Genomic DNA, 20,999 nt, shown 5'->3' on the forward strand with positions numbered 1-20,999 from the left:
CTTAACTTTTGTGCATATGTATATATTGTAATACACATACTTATACAGTTTGTCTATTTTCTGAACAACCTCCTGTCATTGTATGCCTGGTTTCTTTCTTAAGCCTTGGTTTAAATGTTTAAATTATTGACATGTGAAATTGATCAACGTCTTATAATTTGAGTAAGCAGATGAACAAATTGTTTTTTGATGACTTGAATCTTGGCGCTCATAATAGAAATGCCACATGTTATGTTATAAAACAGCATTTCAATCATTAGGCAGATTAGGCAGATTCCAACTGTTAAATTAGTTAAATAGCCAGTGGACTGTTTTACAAGTCAAAGACGTATTTCATATTTGTCTGATAACAAAGAACACAAAATGCAGTAGCCCAAAACTGCCCAGTATCATACAACCTTCCATAACGTGACAACATATGAAATCGAGACAGATGCTTCAGGTGTAACTCTACGTGTCAGATGAACAAGCCTTTATATGACGTCTTTATGACGTCTCTTTTGCTGGTTTCCCTGTTTCAGGTTCAGAATATATGAGACCTCTCATGAGGTCTGCACTATGAAATATGTACACACCGAACGTAAATTACGCACACTCTATATCAAGACGAGACGACAGATATGATTACTGTGTTTTAGGTCTAACTACGGGGTGGTCGGGTAGCCTTGTGGTTAAAGCGTTCGTTCGTCACGCCAAAGACCCGGGTTCGATTCCCGACTTGGGTACAATGTGTGAATCCCATTTCTGTCATCCCTCGCTGTGATATTGGTGGAATATTGCTAAAAGTGGCGTAAAACCACACGCTGAGTCTTTAATTTTCAAGTCTTCTTCTTTGTCTGTTTTTTAATCACGAAGAACAGTCCACGCATCGTCCAGCGTGTCTTACCTTTAGACGTGTCTTCTGTCAATCCGACCCGCACCCATAGGTTCGAATGTACGGAAAGTTCTCTAAGTACTTTTGGTTCTGACTGAACTTCCTCACAGTCGGCTGCAATCCCTCTTGCTTCTACGAAGTCTATGTTTTCTTCGTTGCCCTCGTCTTATGCCTGTTGATAATGTCAAGCTTTTTCGCTTGAGGGCATCCCTAAGACTGAACCTTCGATTGAACCCTCTACAGGCGCCTCTCCTACCTTTTTGTCTTCATTGCTCCTTGTCTACATGGAGAGTTGTCGTCACAGGACTCTTCTCTTGATCAAGACTCGTTGGGGTCTCATTCTTGGGATTGCTGTCACGAGGATCATCGTTCCCCCAATACGCATAATCTTGCAAAGTCTTTGCATTCGGCTGATAAACTTTCCTCCTCAGTTCAATCGCAGAACATGCATTGACGTTCGCCTAAGGACCGACGAACACAAGATCTTCTCAGACACACCATACCTCCAAGGATCAGGACTCCACCCCTGATTGATGTACTTTTAAGATTCAGTGAACCTCCATTGTTCAGTGAACATCTCAAGATTGGCTCTCCCCTGTGAAGCAGAATACTTCCAAGGTTTCCCGAACTTCCAAGGTTCAACGAACCTCACCTTAATGATGCACCTCTGAAGATCAATGCACCTCCATTTATCTCCACTCCTCTAAGGATTGACGCATCTCAAAGGAGCGACATTGCTCAAAGGATTGGCATTCCCCCATGGTTCAATGAACCTCCACGAATCAACGCTCTTCTCCAGATCGGCAATCTTCCACTCAACGTTACTCTTCCAAGGATCGAGGATCAGGGGATCGGTCATCTACTCAACGTCTTTCACAGAGGGACACTTCAGACGCCTCGTAACGGTTCGGAAGATGAGCTTTACACCGATTCCATTGGACACTCGTAGCACTTGACTCATTCATCATCTTCTAGTCATCCTAACCGACGCCTACATGACCGTTCTCAGTCTTATGATTATTATCAATAACGACGAGACATTCCTTGGAACCCTGCTTCGTATAGTGCCTACGCTAACCCGGCTATCTTAATCTTAATCATTTAACCTCCATCACAACATAACAACTTCAGTCACTGCTTCAAGCTGTGATGTCAACATGCATCCAGCAGTCTGGTCTTTCGTTCCTGCTTCCCTTCAGCCTACGACATTGACAGTCGCACCTTCCTGTCCTGTGACAGTAGATGGTTTAATTGATCATCATACCTCCCGTACTTCCTTCTTCCAAATGAAGTTTTGACACTGCAGATCCGGCTACATTTGAATTATTTCAGATAAACTCCAGTTTCTGCAAATTGGCTATCATCTACCCCTCAAGGCCTGTATCCAGAGTGTCTGGGCACAGCTCCGACCACAACAGATTTCTACTCGCCGATCTTCATGGACCCAAAGAAGGAAAGCCTCCAACTTCGGCTCATTTTCAAAATGGTTTTTTTTAAAAAGAAGTTATACATAGAGATACCCCCACACTTCTTGATCACGTCAATCGCGTTAATATGTACGATTCTTTGTCCCAGCGATTTGATGATCAGTCTAGATCTACAAGACGCGTAGTTACACGCCCCGGTCATAGGGAGCACTTCCATTTCCCCAGGTTCATTTTCCTCAGCCACCACTAATGGAAGGTGCTCCCATAGGAAATTCTCAGAAGGCATACATACATATATGGCTGACAGTCAATGTATACAATGGGGATAAACAATTGGGATTAGCATCTTATAAATAACGTCAATTAAGTGATTCAAGGCATATACATGTCATGGCTACAGGCCTTTGGAATTAAATGTTCATTCATACAAAGGCTGTCCCAAATCGGTCACTATGACAGTAACACTGTTAAAAATTTCCTTCTGACAAAGTTTTAACACTAACCACATTCCACACAAAATGCGAATCATTCAAATCACTTTAGAACGAATCCAGCCGAACACTCCCCAATAATAATACCCGCTCTGGTAGTCATTCCTTCTAGGCTGAAATGCCCATAAGGTACAGCATGAAAGAGTGCTTCCCAAGTTTGTCAATGAAAGAAAATGAGCTGGACTCTAAGGTTCATATGATAATATATCCTTTCCTCGGTTAACTTCGACCAAACCAAAATGAAATTTCATTCGGTTGAACAGAGTGAATTAGACTGAAATTGATATCTCTTGAAGGAAAAGCAAGATATAAAGGGAGGTTATTCACGGTAGAGGGCGCAACCGAGAGGGGTATATATAGGAATTGTAAACCCAGGATAGTTCAACCGTGCGCGAAATACGCATATGTCGGAAAGCGCACGTTAAATTCCTAATTTAAGTAAGTAAGGGTAGTTCAGTCTCTCTTGTAGAGTCGCCGTTACAGTGCGGTCTGTTTATTTTATGTTTATGTCCTGTGTATTATGGTTATGAACATTTTCTGTTGTCAGGTGTTGGCAGTCTTGCTGCAAGACAAATGTCGTCACAGTGACGAGTATGGTTCTGAACCACAAAGCATGGATGGTACCTGGTACATGCATGTATCTTACAGTAGGATGTTACAGTGTCGGTGACTGGCGTGGTTCTGAAAATATATGGACCAAGGCTAGTGACGCTACTGGTGTTTGTAAAAGGAATTTAAATGCAGAGTAAATGCCTCGGCGAGTGCCACAGGGGAAGCCACATTGTGTGTTTGTTGTTTATATCTGGCAGATAACATGGGGTCAACAGATGAAAATATGCCATTTCATCTCCTTAATAGTCACGGCCATCATTCCCAATGTAAACATCGGAATCTTTGATTACATCTTACGAATCAGACTATTCTTTTTAAGCTTAACTAAGGTGTTGGATGCCGTTATCTTGATCAAACAGCGTTTCATCAAGAGTAGTAAAGGGCTCTGTGAAATCTTCATAGAAACAGCTGCAGGTAGCAGAAGTACTGTAAGTCCCCGTGGTCCCCAGAATGGTGGTCCAGCTATGCTTCCCGATGGTCTATTGTTTGTTTTATAATTGTATAAAATGTAATATTGATACATGTGTTGATTGAACTGTTTCAGTATTTGGCATGGTTAGTTTGTAATGTACTTCATGTGATCTCTTGTTGACATCCTGACAATATGTCTGTAATACCGACGATGTGGCGTTGAATGATAACTGACCCACTCACTCGTAGTAAGAGCAAGCTCGATTTGTACCGTAAACGTTGTGGTGAGGTGAGGTGAGGTGAAATGGGGTTTAACGTCGCGTCCAAGATTATTGCACTTATATAGGGATGTGCATGTACGTGTGTGTGTTTGCGCCTTAGACGACTGGGACACCCGTGCCCCGCGGCAGAGGTTTGAACATAGAATTTGAAAGATATGTAAATGATAAGATGAAAAACTGTTGAGATGTCAGACTTTGGTAGGTCAATGTAGCTAGGAAGTATTCAGTATATCTTCAAGAGTGAATTGAGTTTAAAGCCGTCTTGAAATGTATTTCAGTTATAAGAGTGTTTCAGAGGAAAGGATTAAGTGACACAGATCTTAGACGTGTCACACTTTGTCGGAACCCAGGGGTACAGGTATGGTGTTGACAAACCATGATTGATCATCAGCGCAGACCTGGGGTTCGAACTCATGATCATAGGATTCTGGCATGCCAGAGGAACACCTCCCGGCCCTTCTTCCTAGACAAATGTCACCTGTCACCCCAGTCTACAATAACCGATGTCAAAAATAGTATGATAATTTTACAGCAAGTACCATCTTTTAGCGTATTGTGGTCAGGGCTAGGCGATCGAACAACGACACCCTATCCAGTAAATCACATTTTCGGATTTATTTTCCTATAAAACGCCCCTCTCCATAAAACTAACTAAATGTTATGTGATAAGGGACGTAACTATGCACGCACCACACTTCCATCTATGGTGTTGTAGAAACATAATCGGAGTGAACCGGGATTCGAACCCACAATCATAGGTTTCTGTCGTGCCCAAGGGACGCAACTCTGCACAGCGAATCGCGTCGCCTTACACGACTGGGCCACCAGTGCCCCCAACCGTGATAATACTATTCAAAGTGACGTTAAACCCAATCTCACGCTTGTGCCAAAAAATAATCCCATCTTAGGCACTGAGCCGGTTATGAAGTATAGTGATCACGTGAAAAACAACGTTTTATATTTAGCCATTTTGAATTAAAAATACATTATTTAGAAAATGGGATTGTTATGTTTCAATTTAAACCACAGTACTAATATTAGGCTATTGACGTAAGCTCACTCCGACGATTTCAAGGTGACCCAGTGAAATGTATGACGTTGAAATCCGTTAAGCGTAAAACAAAAGAATATAATTGCACCTTTGTTTATTGCATAATCATGACAGGATGGAACATATCTACGTAGTTAATAAACATAAGCATTGACAGGAATCATTTACCCACTATCCCAGCTGTTAATACTGTCACATCAATACAGCTGTCCTATTCTGTCGACTGTTGACATGACCGGACATTCATCCAAGGGAAATTCCGCGAAACACAATTGCCTAGTTCCCAGAGAGGAATCTTAACGGACCCGTCTCGACGAAATATAAGCACAGTACGATGTACATAAAAGCATTTGACAATACGGTCACTGCAAATCCGAATGCTCTGTAGAGGTATGACCGCCTGTAACCAATCCAAAATGTTATCCTTCCGATAACAAAGAGGAGCACTAACAAGGGTATCGCTTTCATCTGGTCTTCTTTCAAGTAAGTGCTCAGCATCATTTGACCAAAGGAGTTCATCACCAATTGTTCAAGGGTATTCTGGACGTAATGACAGTCGACCAGCACGTGATGCTCTCCTCGGCCGTTGATTGGATCAATCGCCGTCGTCTGTAAACGTTTCCTAGCAACGGTTCCTATCCCCACAAAAAGTGTTAAGACCGACGCAATCTGCCATTGCAATGTATAGGCAACTCGGTCGATCAGTGTTGGCAACTCCGGAACAGGAATCGGAATGACGAAATACCCGAGAATGAAGACTGCAGTACCGAATGCTAATGCTAAACATATCTGTGTCTGAACCTTCTTCCTTTCGCTAGGATGTGACTGTGCCATATTGTTGACTATGCATACGGTTACTGAAACAAGCACATCCGCTCAAGCGTCGATACAGCGAACATTCAAGAGATCACAACGTTCGGTAGACACAACAGGTCCACACGGCTGAATACTCAAGTCAAACCACAAGTCTACAAGTCCTGCACTGTTATAGGAAATACTGTCCCACAAAACGAAGTCCCTAAGACAGCTGTCTCACAATCAGGGCAGGATACGTCTTCAGTTTCACTATCATAAACGTATACGAGTGTACTGATTGAGCAATCTCTCGTTGAACGAGAACTGGTTTTGTGGGGTAGATTTCTATAGCAACAGGGCATACGTGCATGATTCGTCACCGGTGAGAGTTGGCCTCACAACGCGTCCTTGTGACCGACATACTCACACGGATTTAGTAAGCTGGTGTGAGAAACTGGGTCGCCATAGGGTGACGGTGATAACCCCACAGCTTGTTCACTGTGTTGACACGATATTTCTTTGCGAGGGTGCTACCGGGCATTTACCTCACTCATGACACTCCAAAAGAAACACGGTTAAAATCTATTAAATCGCATAACGTTTGATGCCATTCGTGATATGTGAATATCGTTGCTTAAACATAGATGTTTATTTATAACACGTCATCATGATGCGCGATGTTCCATGCTATGACCTTAACATGGGGGTTTCACAACTCCGTACTCGCTTGCACTTATGTTTCAATGTAATTTGTGTGAGAAGAGGACATGCTTAACACTGGTCCATTCATTTAATTTTCTTTGCTATTTTGTCCTTCACGCCTAATATAATGTTTTGGTAGATATTCGAAACTGATTATTCTCTGGTATTGACTACAGTAAACTACGGTTATTACGAACTCAAAGGGACCACTAATTCTAGTTCGTTATAACCGTAGTTCATTTTAGAATTTATACACGATATATGCAGCAAATTCCCGGGACCAAAAAACATTACGACGTCGTTATATCCGTCAGTTCGTTTTTAGCGTGTACGTTATAAAAGTAAAGTACTGTATTCGAATTATTTGTAGTGATATGGATGCGATAAACCCATCCGATAAATCTGGCATATGATTGATAAAACTATGTTTATGAAGTCATCGAGCAGGAACTATTTAAAATGTATTCTATACATGCATGGATGCGATGGCACTCACTCACTCACATAAATATGTCTCCAACAAGGCGGTTGGGTTGTCAGAATGAATCTTACAATTACGATGTTAAAAGATACACATATACACCCGCCCCTTAAGGGATACCATATCAGCATGTTTACCCATATTGCTGACCACCACCCCCACCACACACACACACACACACACACACACGCGCGCGCGCACACACACGCATACACACACACTCACACGCGCGCACGCACACGCACACACACGCAAACACACACACACACACGCACACGCATTCACACAAACCCACCCCACACCTCCGCGAGCAACGTTGATTAAAATCACCTGGTGTGTGACCTGTGCGTGTACATAGGACGACGTGCCATCTCTTGTGACAGCGGGTACTTCTATTTCAAGTAGTCATCTAAATGGGATATCTATAGTTCAAGTTTGAGCGTTGAGACCAGTAAAGCCAGTTATGTTTCTTGCTTAGCTGTAGAATCCCGTTATGTATAGCCGTAAATGGGTTACGTATTACCGGGAACCTGGGTAGAATGATTGCTTGTGTATAGTCGATGAAAACCCAGTTAGCCCCGGGAGAGGCGCCTTCTCCTTGGTGGGTGTACACAAGTATCCGGTGAATCATATCGTCAATATATTATGAAAAAATATTGTGACATATTAACGTCGCTATCACAGGGAATATAACATATTTATGGCATGTAAGTCTTATGTAACGGGATTTGCAGCCATGTGAAGAGAACGTGCAATGGTGATTCATGTCTAACATGTCATCATATGTGTGTATATTATATCTCACGTGTATTGCTATGAATACCCTCGACCCATCATCCTCGCATACCATGTGTATCATACCTTATTTGTATTGTTCAAAATACCCTAAACTCATCATCCTCGCATACCAGGTGTATCATACCTTATTTGTATTGTTCAAAATACCCTAAACCCATCATCCTCGCATACCAAGTGTATCATACCTTATTTGTATTGTTCAAAATACCTTAAACCCATCATCCTCGCGTACTAAGTGTATCATATCTCAATTGTATTGCTGTAAATACCCTAAACCCATCATCCTCGCATACCAAGTGTATCATACCTTATTTGTATTGTTCAAAATACCCAAAACCCATCATCCTCGCGTACTAAGTGTATCATATCTCAATTGTATTGCTGTAAATACCAAAGGCCCATCATCCTCGCATACCAGGTGTATCATACCTTATTTGTATTGTTCAAAATACCTTAGACCAATCATCTTCGATTACCAAGTGTATATCTCAGTCGTATTGTAATAAATACCTCAGACCAATCATCCTCATCTGTTCATTACGAAGTGTATACTATCTCACTTGTATTGTTATAAACACCCTAGACCCATCATCCTCGATTACGAAGTGTAAAATACCTTATTTGTTTTGTTCAAAATACCAAGGGTATCATATCTCAGATGTATTGTTGTTAATACTCCAAACCCATCATCCTCGCATTACAAGTGCTTCATCTCTCATTTGTATTGTACAAAATACTCTAAACCAATCATCCTTGCATACCCAGTGTATTATATCTCATCTGTATTGTAATAAATATCCCGTGGACACGCCAGAAACCTATGATTGTGGGTTCGAATCCCGGTTCGCCCCGATTATGTTTCTAGGTTTGTCAGCACCATACCAGTGCTCGTTGGTTTCACCGAAGTGATAAACGTCTGAGACCTGCATCACTTCGGGATTTCCTCCCACATTAAGCTGACACGCTGCGATATAACTGGAATACTGTTAAAAGCGGCGTTAAACCCATCTCACTCACTCACTGTATTAAATACCCTAGACATCCTCGATTACCAAGTGTATCTCATTTCTATTGTACTCTGGTTTTAATTGTTTGTTGTTTAACGCCGAACTCAAGATTCCAGCTATGTGACGGCGGTCATGTTCTCTGTCTTAACATTCCTCATAACATGCTGGTTTACCCTCATATCAGAAAGGACATCCCTAGAGAAACAACCCTGAGCAGTCTTTAACTATAAGTCTTTGCTTGGTTGAATACACTTCTGTACAGTCTAGCAGTACAGCACCGTCAGTATAATCAACATAGATTTTTAACTTCTCTCCAACCATCTTGGCGCGTGTAAAGTTACGATAAAGGAATGCCCGGCTTTCATTATGGGTCTTGACATGCCTCACAAGAGGATCGATCATCAGACAAGTAGATGTTTGCAAAATACACAGTTAAGTTTAGTCATGTGGAGCCTCCACGTTAATCAAACGACATCCTCCAGACATGATTGACATAAGCGGTAAAGGGGGAAACGGTGTCTGACACGAGGGTGTCTAGCTATGAGGCTGTCAAGACCATAAAGTTGTTTATTACGTCATGTCCAAACCTTTAACTTTGTATTCAGGGAAGCTCAAATTTAGATCAATATTTTTTCTTTTGTTGCATTGTACTTCGCTTCCAAATAGGTTTTATATGCTTGGAGAATGTTTCGCTTGATGAACATCGCTTCAGGCAAAGTTCTTACCAGGAGATATCTTTCCTCGTTTCGTTTAGTTTCATTTCAAACTGGTCTTTCTGGGGTGTTTTATTTTCAACATAATTTTGTTTGGAGGTGCTTCATTCATTCAGCTAATGTTGATGCAGCAGGATCGACACAACAACCAGCATGATGCAGCGTACTGTCTGTGTTAGGATGCAAAGATATATTATTCATTCATGTTTAATTTCGTTTCTTGGAAATGATTTGTTAAAATGTTTCATTGGACTGCGTTGATCAATTTCGTTGTAAATCATATTTTTTAAAATGATTATTTCTTATTCAACGTCCGTTACTTAAGTAGGTGAACAATGTCCCGTTACAGCAGATGAAACATTGGTTCCGTTAGAATAGATGAGTCAATTGCAATGTCCAATTATAGAGATGTATCAACGTCCCATTAAAGTAGTGAATCGATGTCCAGTCACAGTGTGTGTATCATGATCCGGTGATAGAGCCTTTCAACATGCTCCCAAACTGTCTCAGATCCGTGAACCCTTTTATGGCACATTTAGCTCCGGCAACCTGGCATCCGAATTGAATGGCATCCCTCAAAACCTTGCCAGAGGACAGTGCTGCAATGACGCTGCCAACGAAGGTGTCACCGCAACCGAGCGTGTCAATGACACGTGCCTGCAGAAACGCTTTTATAGATATGACGTCACCATCGACTGTCTTCCCTGCCGCACCGTCCTCGCCCCAAGCACAAATTGCCACTCCCCTATAGTGAAAAAATGAAGAATTGGTTATTCCATGAGTGAGAAAGTCTAACGCAAAGACGATATGTCTCCGGTTTGCTTGGGTCAAGACTTAATTATATACAGACAGCCGTGATACCGCTTCAATATTGAGCCGTGAAACTACTGTCACTCGAGAATTCAAATAATTCTGAACATTTACAGAAAGGACACATTACATGTGTGATAACCTGTTTCTATGCAGAGAGAAAATAAACAGTAGCTACATAAAGGATTTTATCACTAGTTTTGTGTCACTCAAGAACCCTGAAAAGTGACGTGAAGGTTAAATTGCGTAAAATTCTCTTAAACTCATTTCCCCGAAGCAAGGGGGTTACCTGACTCTAAACGTCCACTCTTGTCGACCTAGAATGGTATTATGGAGTTATATTTTGGCTGGACTAACTGGACTCTATGCAAAGCCCAATTAAAATCGACATCCGGTTCGAAAACTCCCATGCAGATTTCAGTCGATTGCAAGATTTGTAAAGCATGTGTACCGCCAACTCGGCCTCAACAGATATTTTCCAAATCTTTTCATGTTTTTAATCAAGGTGCTCACGTGATTTGGTGCACTTCGCGAAGTAAGACCCGTTTTATTACATATAGATCTTGATTATCGATCAGATCGTCTTGACTGGGCGCCGCCATTTAGCTTGAAGCAAATGCAAGTGATATGAGAGGTGGAATCTGATTGGTCAATAGGAGGGACATAGAAGGGGCATAACTCGTAATAGCCACTGGTGGCGCTACGATCGAGATGCTAAAACGAGCCTCACACAATGTTTAGGCCGCACTTCAATGGGGGGACTAAGTTGGGTAGTAGGATTAAACGAACTGTTGAGTCACCCTGGCTAAACAAGCATCACACAATGTTTAGGTCGCACGTCAGTGGAGGGACTAAGTTTGAGAGTAGGATTACCCTGGTTTGACCTTCTTGCTGTAGAAGTCCACGGATGTCTCTTTACTCGTGAGGCCTTTAGAACGGGACCACTCCTTACTGAAGAACACGTAATCCGGCCAGCTGACAAGAGTTTCTGAACATCAATTAAATTCAACATAAGCAAACGCCGTGACACACGTCACTACCAAAATTTCAACCTATTCAAATGGTGTATATACTTAATGCATGTATTATTATTTTGTCGTCACTTATTTTCCAATCAGTTCGTGGACATCTCATAGCAATGAATAATGACACAGTTTGTGGAAATGTTCAGTCTCATTTATTGCTGGGAATATTCATGCAGGGCGGGTTTCACTGGTGTAAGAATTAAATAGATTAACACAGTTTGCTACTGATTAAGTTGAAGCCTTTAACTATGTACCGCAGACCTCGAGTTTCCCCATGTAATTAACTGCATTATGCCACACACCAACGTGCCATCTGTAAACATGACCCATGAAGTTAATCGGTAAAAATACCCATTTCCTGTCTGTCATCTTTAAACACGACACTCTTTAGTCAGCTTTGGAAATAGCCGCCTACATCGAATTATCCCCTGCCGCGTCAGACCAAAAGACGTTGAAAGATGGTACTTGTTGTTACCCTGTCTGGCGCTCGGCATTAAGGGGCTAAAACAAGGACTGGTCGGCTCGAAGTCAGTACACTGTATCTGATTGTTGTATTCACGTTAGACTGCGGCATGGTATCTCAGTGAGCTAGCACTGTAAATCGGCAACAGTCCGGACTAGCACAAGCAGCAACACACACGCATACACGCACGCACGAACACACACATACACACACGCGCACGCTTACGCACACACACACACACACACACAGAGTGCCCATGTCGGGTATTGAAACCGCCTTTTGTGTGACCGGTAAATGCTTTAACCACTAAGCTACCCCACCGCCCTGTATGTCCCAGGCACTTCGAGGGGGGGGGGGGGGTCAGGGTTCTTCCCGTAGACATCTATTTACCCAATTCAGGAAAGATGACTTTTTCAATTTCCATGGATGTTTTAATTCGATGAAGCGGATCCCTTGACTCATTGTGTTTCTTGATTTTCTGGAACATCTTCCTCAATTCGTCTGTAGTAGGGCGACCCTGCGATAAGAGAGAAAATGAATGCATGATACCCTCCCTTGTCGAAATGCCCGTCCCTTCAATCACGGGACCATTGGCCATGTGTTTACCCTTAACAATATGTGAACCTGCTTGTGCATACAACGCCACCATTTCATACTTAATGGGTCTCTCCAGGCCAACTATAATCACGGTCACATTACCACATGGTAAATACAAAACACGACACACTAATTTTAAGGACGTCTTAAGGCCTTATCAAGAAATTGATCTTACTTGTCAACTAAGACCAAGTCTGCAAACAGTTCAGTTTGTTTCCATGTTGGTTGATGGCTTGAATGTGGCCAAATCACTCGCGCGACCTGAATTCTCAGTCAATAGCACAGTGTTGCCTAATACCCCGGTAAGAGTCCCTGTCAGAGTAGGTTCCCCTGGTCACGACCCAATATCTGCCCTCAGAGCCGACACACGTGGGAATCTGATAGGGATTCTGTGTGATTGTGTGCCACTGTACCAAGACAGCGTGGGCCGTTCATCATGGTCTCAGCCAATGGATTGTGTGCCAACGTCACCGACTTGCCTAACACAGCTGGATTACTTGGAGGTCGCCGTAATATAGCTGAAATCTTGCTGACAAACACAACATACTTACAAACGTGAGTGAGTGAGTGAGTGAGTGGGTGGGTGGATGGGTGAGTGGGTGAGTGGGTGAGTGAGTTCGATTTTACGCCGCTTTTAGCAAAACATGTATTCCAGCAATATCACAGCGGGGACACCACAAATGGGCTTCACACATTGTACCCATGTCGGGAATCGAACCCGGGTCTTCGGCGTAACGAGCGAACGCTTTAACCACTAGGCTACCCGACCGCCCCTACTTACAAACATTTATTTTTATGTTTACATTATGTATACTACTTACAAACATTATGTTTAGAAATAAATTTACATGAACGACCATCAAGGTCATAAGTGCCAAGGCCACACAATGTTCCTAAAAGTGCATGGCGATGAGCTGTTTTGGATCACCCGTGTACAGTTTGACCAAGGAAACCCATGTTCACTGCAGTGTTCACTTTTACCTCAAGGGGCGGTCGGGTAGCCTAGTGGTTAAAGCGTTCGCTCGTCACGCCGAAGACCCGGGTTCCATTCCCGACATGGGTACAATGTGTGAAGCCCATTTCTGGTGTCCCCCGCCGTGATATTGCTGGAATATTGCTAAAAGCGGCGTAAAACCAAACTCACTCACTCACTCACTTTTACCTCAAAATGAATCCACTTGTAGTCGCTGCTTAAGTCAACCTTGTCGAAAGTCTCAAATGTCAGTTCTGGCAGACCCCTGTGAGGTAAATGATATACATTCATGTCAGGAGTTTTCTGTACGAACACATGAATCATAAAGGCGTGTAGAATTTGCAATATCATTTAGCGGCATGCATTCGACGAGAATGCTGCACACAAACACGAAGTTTGAAGGGTATTATTCCCTGACTCGTTGGTTCAATGAAAAGCCCCCTGGGCTTTGCACACTAATGGCTTTGACACCATACTAAGCTGGCACACCGCGAAATAATGTACAAAAGACTCCCAGACCAGTCTGAATTTAATTCATAATATATATTCAGGGAATTATAAGTCAAAAATAGAATATGAAAAAAGATAAAAGTTTGTGTAGATTATTAGTTATTGAAACAACGTCAGTGTATTGCAAACTCTTTAATCGCCATATATATAAATCGACGCGCATCAGTTCGATCCTCGAACGTATGAATGTAACCTGATTATAGTTGTATAGTTTATTTACTGATGGCATAAAAACGTCTCCTATAGGGGAGGTTAGGAGTGAGTGAGTGAGTGAGTGAGTGAGTTGGGTTTAACGCCGCTTTTAACAATATTCCAGTTATATCGCGGCGTGTCAGCTTAATGTGGGAGGAAAGCCCGAAGTGATGCAGGTCTCAGACGTTTACCACTTCGGTGAAACCCACGAGCACGGGTATGGTGCTGACAAATCTAGAAACATAATCGGGGTGAACCGGGATTCGAACCCACAATCATAGGTTTCTGTCGTGCCCAAGGGACGCAACTCTGCACAGCGAATCGCGGCGCCTTAGACAACTGGGCCACCCGTGCCCCCAGGGGAGGTTAGGTGAAATGGGTTTGAACGTTGCGTTCAAGACTATGCAACTTATATAGCGATGTGCGTGTGTGTGGCTGCTGGTACTAGTCCTGACTGATGCCGACTTTATAGTGCTCGCCCATTTAGATACCATGCCGCAGTTTAACATAAATACCCCACTCAGACACAGTATGCTGACACCGAGCCGACCAGATCTTGTTTTAGCCTCACAATGCCGAGCGCCAGAAAGGGTAACAAGTATAATCTTTCAACGTCTTTTGATATGACGCGGCCGGGGTCCGGGCAGATGCTCTATCCATAAGACCACGGGGGCGGTCCCGTCTTACATAGACATCCCGCATACGAGATCAGTGCCTTCAGTCAAAGGGTCTTGAAGCATTGCAAAAAAATGCAATAAAATATCTAGAAACACAACATCTAAGATAATGATCATGTTGAGGCGATCACATCACCCACTGACATACCTACCGTGTGGTCAATGTCGCCCTCACACTATAGCATCACCGTAAGTTCTGTAAATTGTTCTACTTACCTAAACGTGTACCATTAAAGCAACATTTGTCTCAGGGAGAAAAAGTGAATAATAATTCGCCAGATGATCCGGATTATTTTGAGAGAGAAACTAGCAATTGAATAATTAAATTAATTTTGAAGTTTGCCTAATTTGCCACAACACACTTTCATTCCTGGAATAAATACTATGGAACCTTCAGCCACATCGTTCAGTTTCAACAGAACAGCATCTGTTAGATACAAAAAGATCATGGAGTCGTGATATCTCACATTAACATCCATACATGCAATCCTCACCGAAAGCTGTCAATTTAAACCTCGATCGACATCTGAGGCGAGTCATACAGCTAAATACACATATAGTTCTACAACCTACCTGATAAGTTATCTCACCTACCACGACGTCATGTGAATCAGTATCCCCAGAGGAATTAACGCCAGGGTGGCATTCGACAGAAAGATGGTCTGGATTAGACAGCGCTTCCACCCAGCCACCCGGCGCACAGGGATCGCAGAGTTCCTTTGTTAACTTCACTACAACCTGCGACATTACCTCACGGCACCTGATTCACGATCTCGTACTCGACAGTGTCACTCGCTCATTGGAAACATAATGCCACTACACATTATTAAAGAAAATAAATAGTAAAACCGTCCCTTGAAGTTTCTTCAGCAACCCATGCTTGTCGTAAGAGGCGACTTATGGGATCGGTTGATGCATGTTATCGTATCCCAGATGCTTAGATCGATGCTCATGATTACTGGATTGTCTGACTTCGACTATTTACAGACCGCCGTCATAGCTGGAATATTGCTGAGTGCGGCGTTAAACAACAAACAAACAAAGAACAAAATAAAACCACGGCAGGGTAGCTGTCAAATTCAAGGCCTTTTGGTGACTGAAATGTAAGGTTTTTTTCAAAGCCGGACTGCCAAGTACAAGGCCATCTTGTATAATTACACTGAGAAACTAAACATGACCACGATCGTATATAAGTACTGTTTAGCTCAGTACCCCCGAGTGTCTCCTACCTCTCTGTGAACACTATCGTCCTTGTGCCGGTCTCTTCACTGGTGATGGTTGACGTCACGGGGCAGTTTCCCACATCCGACGTCACACAGTGGTCGGTGTTAACACCTTGTCTCTCGAAGTCGGACCGTAGCCACCTGAGAAAGACGGAGATGTAATCCCATCATAGCTTAGAAGGTGTAATGAAACCTCTCGACGTCATTGAGTATATGTCAGTGATTCCCTCACGGGTGTTTTCAAAGCTCCGGGTGTTATCCGAATGTTGAATCTTTTTCTCCTACAGAGGAGAGCGCTAACCCACTTAATTACACCACGAATTCGAACATGATGCACTTAACACAAAACTGCTAAACCCTCAGTGAGTGAGTGAGTATGGTTTTACGCCGCTTTTAGCAATATTCCAGCAATATCACGGCGGGGGACCCCAGAAATGGGCTTCACACATTGTACCCATGTCGGGAATCGAACCCGGGTCTTCGGCGTGACGAGCGAACGCTTTAACCACTAGGCTACCCTGTGACTAAGGCTTACTCCCTTCTAATCGAATCGTACAACCTCGGCACGTGCTCATTCAGGCTTGTTGCAAAGAAAAAGCATCTGAAACATTGGCCATAACACATCTTAGTGCACATATATAGATATATTGTTAAAGACGTTTTTTGGGTAATGATCTAATTTCAGCAATCTCCTCGGTACATTTTCGGTAGTCCAAAGTTATCCGAGCGGAGCGTCCCGCGGTGTAGTGTTGTAGTGTTGTGCTTAATTAAAAATGAAATCGTTGCTACACTACTTAAATATTGCCGATAACGATATTATATTTAACAAATAAAAGCGATAAAATTCATTTTATAACCATAAGATATCTCTGCCAAAAGCACTCGACAGTACAATTCCGACTATATCATGAGTATGTGTCTATGAATCACTATCAAACCGTGACGACACTAGTTGCTCGCGACAAGGTGAGCATATCCTGACCTACCGGTAGCACCCGTCACAAACACGTGCAAAGGCAAGTAATCTGTTCGCCTGAAAAAAAACCAGGAACATGTTTAACTAACAAGCTCTTCAGGCAAACCATCAGACGTACCTCCCTTCGTTGTCGTCAGCTAACACCCCCAGATATTCCGCCGGCAATCCCAGAATGCTGATGATAGTTGAGCTATTAGAAGCGTTTCCCCCTCGCTGCCAGTAATAGTCTGTGCACCTAAAATGTACACATTTCACTAAGTGCCACCTAGAGATTGACAATCATGTATTTGCTGGACAGTTGAATAAGGTCGCAGTCAGCAGTCAATATTCAGCGGCCGCCTGTGGAGTCTGGACCAGACAAAACAGATTGATACCAAGAGCAACGTCTCACGTCTGAATAACTGATCAAAATTAGTCGCCTCCTAACACCAGAAAACGTTACCGGGGGGCAGTTCTCCTGTATTTAATTAATCCTTTATTTCAGTATTAAGACGTCAGGCTAACATGGCTGAAGTACAATGCATACAATAAAGGTATTTTGAACAAGGGTGCAACAGCAATTATTTACAACTGTGAAGATGGGTGATTGATGTCATCTTTGATGTAAATTGGTATATATTTCAACAAGAGTTTGCCACTAACGTGGCTATATCCCCCGCCCCTGTTGCAGAATTAATGACATAATTAAATCTAAACAAACCCTAACCTTTTTTAACCGAGGTGGAACTTGTCATGGAAATTGTAAAAAAAAGACGAGTTTGGAACCTAAGTCCATCTTGTTGCCGTGGAAACGTAAAAAATAAAAATTTCTAAAATTTCTAAATAGCAAAAGGCACCAGTTCAGCATGTACCTGACAGACCTGCAAAGTTTGATGAAAAAAATATTGAACGGTTTATGAGTTATGCTCCGGAAACGAACCCTACCCTCACAGAACCTAAGTCCATCTTGTTGCCGTGGAAACGTAAAAAAAACAAAAAAATTCTAAAATTTCTAAATAGCAAAAGGCACCAGTTCAGCATGTACCTGACAGACCTGCAAAGTTTGATGAAAAAAGTATTGAACGGTTTATGAGTTATGCTCCGGAAACGAACCCTACCCTCACAGAACCTAAGTCCATCTTGTTGCCGTGGAAACGTAAAAAACAAAAAAATTCTAAAATTTCTAAATAGCAAAAGGCACCAGTACAGCATGTACCTGACAGACCTGTAAAGTTTGATGAATAAAATATTGAACGGTTTATGAGTTATGCTCCAGAAACGAACCCTACCCTCACAGAACCTAAGTCCATCTTGTTGCCATGAAAACGTAAAAAATAAAAAAAATAGAAAATTTCTAAATAGCAAAAGGCACCAGTTCAGCATGTACTTGACAGTCCTGCAAAGTTTCATGAAAACATATTGAACGGTTTCTGAGTTATGCTCCGGAAACGAAACGTGACGGACGGACGGACGGACGGACGGACGGAGCCCGTTTCTATATCCCCCGCCAACTTTCTTGGGCGGGGGATAAAAAGCTTACGTCAGAGGGCTGCAACATTATTATCAAACAACATGCAATCCTTGGGTTAGCATAAGTATTGACATTTAAAAAAAGAACATATGTTGAACGAATATTAACATACGCGGGGCATATAAATACAAAATGTTACATGTTAGTTACATAATGAACAAAACCGAAGTATCTTATCAATGCCCGTTCTCCTCCCTATAGTATGCATAATTTCAGGTTCACAAATTCTGAATAGAGCATACGTCTATTTTTGTTTGATAACATACGTAAGAATGGCTCTAATGTAAGTCTAGTTCTAACACTAAGATGTAATGAGCCTGTATTCCTCACGATGATTACACTTTAGCTCCTGCACAGATCAATCGATGATGACAATTGTATCTTATACCCCCATTCCACTAGGCGGCGATCCAGGGTGATCTACGCGATCTGAAGGAGCGCCATAGATCGCCATATAATGAGGCGATCCCGTTAGTCGCCTTTTACGACGAGCATAGTCACCTTTTACGGCAAGCATGGGTTGCTGAAGACCTATTCTATCCCGGAATAGTCAAGGGTCGTATGGCTAACAGTATGCATGCAGCTATATAGAAGAAATAGGACAATGATGGTAATTCATAATCAAGTAGGAATTGAAATCAATAAATGTTAACGAAAGACAGATATCGCGCCGTGACTTTATCTTTATCTCGTAGACATTTGGAACTAGGTTATCTTTTTTCATCGCCGACCTCAATATGGAATATTGAGGGTTCGTGCGTTGATGAACACTAAGTGCGTGTCGACTTGATCAGTTTTATACCTGTCGTAATACTCGCCTTTGATCCGTGTCTTCTTCTGGGTAACTCTTTACAACATTGACCATATCAATACACGCGAACCCAACACACAAAATTCGCCTTGACGTATCCATCATCGCTGTGAAACCAAGCTTATGACGCACGATTCCTTTTTGTACTGAGAGTTGAGAAGGGAGACAACTTCACAAGACTATCGCGCAAAGTGTTATTTGCTTGTTCCTTGTTGTGTGGACGTGCAATCAATGAGTTCGAGCCTCACATACAGCCCTGCATCCCGTCACAGTGTTTTTTTTCTTCTGTACATGCGATGTATTTTATATATGCTACTTGTGTATCAGGACTACTATGAAATAAAACAATACGTGTCCAAAATATTAGAAATGTGTTTGCACACAAGCGAACTAATAGGTCAACTATGCGCGAATGTGTTTCCATGTTCAGGAGACCGAGTAATCTCAACAGTGAATGTTTGGTCGTCGTCTTCATATAATTCATTGGTCGGATATGATAACGCTTTGTTCAATACAGAGCAATATTCCCATTACTCGAAGGCTCAGTCTAATGGTCCTCTTTCATACCCAGTCCCTTTGATATGTGCATAAACCTATCAAACAAATAGACCGAATCCTATTTTCCAAACTGAGATTAATTGTATCCGATTTCCTAATATGGAAATTTGAAAAACAGTCTAAATTGGTGGAGATTATTTGCTAATTTTTGTCCTCGATGTAAAAAGTATTACAACGAAAGAAGTGGATTATTTAAATATGTATTATTTGTTTACACCGCATGTGTCTGCAGCAGCTGCTGACTTCCAATCAACCTGGACATCTTGAGAAACATGCCAGATATAAAAATAATAATTTAGCAAACAGAATTATCAGATATACCATATCGACAAATACATTACCTTGACGTATCCATTATCGCTGTTAAACAAAGCTCCTTACTGTAATAGCCCGTTCGCGGAGCTCTCCATACTATGCCACCAGCCACACACCTCTCTGCAGTACAGCACAGTACAAATTAAGGCGTTTATTTACAGCCATGCTTTGACTTGAACTATCATCCGGCTTCAGTAAGTCACGCATGGATTTGAACTCGCAACTGATTTTAGTCAATCATTTCTTTACTTTTTTTATCCTTCTGTAATTTGATTAAAATAATTAAAATATAAACATCATGATCATACGTATCCTCATCTTCCTGAGGCAAGAGAGTTAACTGACCTTAAAAGTCCAGTTTCCACCCTTGCCGAACTAGGCTAGAATTCCTTGGTTCGATCGTAGCGTAGACCAGTGGCTATTACGACGTATGTCCCTTCTATGCCTCTCCTATGGACCCGTGAAGATCCGGGGTAGAATAGATCTTCAGCAACCCATGCTTGCCGTAAAAGGCGACTATGCTTGTCGTAAAAGGCGACTAACGGGATCGGTGGTCAGGCTCGCTGACTTGGTTGATGCATGTCATCGATCCCAATTGCGTGGATCGATGCTCATGATATTAATCACTGGATTGTCTGGTCCAGACTCGATTATTTACAGACCGCCGTCATATAGCTGGAATATTGCTGAGTGCGGCGTAAAACAACAAACCAACC

The 20,999-nt window shown here is 42.3% G+C and overlaps 1 protein-coding gene across 1 annotated transcript; it reads right to left on the reverse strand.

The window, feature by feature from the left end:
* Positions 1–9,700: 9,700 nt before the first annotated feature.
* LOC125372135 (ketohexokinase-like) lies at positions 9,701–20,323 on the reverse strand. The gene is made up of 8 exons (XM_048381199.1): positions 20,310–20,323; positions 19,402–19,446; positions 17,208–17,324; positions 16,120–16,254; positions 13,701–13,776; positions 12,332–12,458; positions 11,327–11,441; positions 9,701–10,388 (listed from the first exon to the last, which is right to left on the reverse strand). Exons 1-8 carry the CDS (start codon positions 20,321–20,323, stop codon positions 10,106–10,108), a joined length of 912 nt encoding a protein of 303 aa, XP_048237156.1. The 3' UTR covers positions 9,701–10,105.
* Positions 20,324–20,999: the final 676 nt, after the last annotated feature.

This window comes from Haliotis rufescens, unplaced genomic scaffold, assembly GCF_023055435.1.
Source record: "Haliotis rufescens isolate VD_foot unplaced genomic scaffold, xgHalRufe1.0.p SCAF_1, whole genome shotgun sequence".
In the NCBI taxonomy this organism is placed as follows: domain Eukaryota; kingdom Metazoa; phylum Mollusca; class Gastropoda; order Lepetellida; family Haliotidae; genus Haliotis; species Haliotis rufescens.